The sequence below is a fragment of the Chaetura pelagica genome, unplaced genomic scaffold, assembly GCF_000747805.2.
Source record: "Chaetura pelagica isolate M959 unplaced genomic scaffold, ChaPel_1.0 scaffold159, whole genome shotgun sequence".
Classification (NCBI taxonomy): Eukaryota; Metazoa; Chordata; class Aves; order Apodiformes; family Apodidae; genus Chaetura; species Chaetura pelagica.
Window position 1 is genome coordinate 1 of NW_009954555.1, and position 1,913 is coordinate 1,913.

At 60.9% G+C, this 1,913-nt stretch overlaps 1 protein-coding gene across 1 annotated transcript in view; it reads left to right on the top strand.

The window, feature by feature from the left end:
- Positions 1–396: 396 nt before the first annotated feature.
- The window catches only part of UBXN10 (UBX domain protein 10), a 10,257-nt gene continuing 8,740 nt past the window's right edge, over positions 397–1,913 (top strand). Inside the window, exon 1 of the mRNA XM_010005216.1 lies at positions 397–450. Coding sequence (XP_010003518.1) covers positions 397–450 — 54 coding nt within the window. The remainder of the gene's footprint in view (positions 451–1,913) is intronic.

Sequence of the window (1,913 nt, forward strand, 5' to 3'; positions counted from 1 at the left end):
GGGGAGAGCAGAGGCTGCCCCTCCGGCACCAGGACCTGCCGTCCTGCTCCTCCCGCCTCCCTTGGGGCCTCAGCCCTCCCCGAAAAGCACAGCACCCTTTGCATTGCCTCCCTAAGGACACTTTCTCACTGTATATATACATATATATATCCCTGGTAGCCATTCCCATTTGCATTCCCTAAACATCATCCCTCACTTTGTGTTCACCCTTAATAAACCGGTTCATCTGTGGAGCAAACCTTGGGTTTAGAGGCAATTTCTGAGCGTGGGGGGGGTGCTTTCTAACTACCTCCCTGAAACAGGGCCCCGCAGTGGCCATTCCTCTGTGAGAGGTGAGAGCCACGTGTGACCCTTGGGCTCAGTCACAAACCCCCCCACCCACATTGGGGGGAAGTCATGGGAGCGCCCGACAGCCGGGAGCCCCAGTACCGGCTCGGGACACCCGCCCAGGTAGGGAAGGAGAGAATCATGGAGGCTTGTCTGGACTGAAAACTAAACTAGACAGCTTTAATTAAACACTAATGACAGAAGGATGGATGGATGGATGGATGGATGGATAGATGGATGGGTGGATGGATGGATGGATGGATGGATGGATGGATGGATGGAGGGATGGAGTCCTCCCTGGACACCAGCCATGGATGAGAGAGAAGGGGAGAAGCAGCAGGAAGGGGCTTGACTTCCATGATCCCTGAGCTCACATTGAGCTCAAGCAGATCTATGGAATGAAATACTCTGGTCAATCTGCTGCCCCTCTGGTCCACCCCTCCCTGAGGGGGCTACAGATACGACCCCTCTGCTCTCAGCAGCACCCCCGAGGCAGCAGAGCGAGGAGACCTTGATGTCTCAGCTGTAACATAAACGTTCCAGTGTTATCAGCCCAGCAGCTGGAACACTTGCTGCCAGTTCAAGGAGAGCTCCCTGAAGGAAAAAACGCCAGTCACAGGAAAATGGGCTCCATCCTGGCTCAAAGCAGGACACACAGTCTGTGCCCCCAGCCCTCTCCTGCCTCCTCCGGGCGCTGCGCAGGCTCAGGGCCAGCGGCCACCCCCGGGGACCCTGGCAGGGGCTGCTGATCTGTGCTACCGGTGCTGCCCGGCCCCAGGGAAGCAGTGGAAAATCCTGCCCAGAGCCCAGAGCAGCCTCCTGAAGAGGGAGGGTCGGTGCTGCCGGGACCGAGCCCGCGGGGGCACGGCAGGAGAGCGGCGGGAGATGGTCTGTCTGGGCGGGCGGCGGGCGAGCTGCTGCCTGCGGGGCTGCTGGGGCAGGGCGGGCTGTGCCAGGGGCTGCCCGAGGCCTCGGAGCGGGGAAAGGAGCTGCTGGATCCTCCTCTTCTGCCAAGGAGGCGATGGCTCTGAGGGCAAAAACCAGAGGCATGTGGTACTGCTCTTCCTCAAAATTACTGGCATGGGCAGAAGGTGCCAGCTCAGTGTCTCTGCTCCATCCTGAGTCAGAAGATGTGCTCTCCTTGTCACGGTCTTCCTCTCCAGCAGGCTCTGTGCTGGATGACTCCTCTGAGACATCATCGGGGTGCTGAGGTGACATCTTGGATGAGGGGCCACCCCACATGGTGCGGATGCTGCTATTGTCCCATTGGGGCTCCTCTTGGTTGCTGCCATGTCCACTGCAGTTGTCCTCAGTGTCCCAACGTGTGGGCCACTGTTGGCCCCTCCTTTTGGCCACGCCGCCGGCCGGGCCCCTTGTGCTCAGAGAACAACGCCCTGATAATGGGCTCATGCATCTGGTCCCAGGTTGTCCCCTGCCCAGCTGGGGCAGAGGCTGTGGGGGTGGGCTCGGCAGGACCCCCCCGGCACCTCTCCCTGCTGGCTGTGCCATCACCACGGGACGCCCCTGACGGGCTGCGGACCAGGGGCAGGGACAGCCGGCGGACGCCGGCCCGCCGTGCCAGGCTC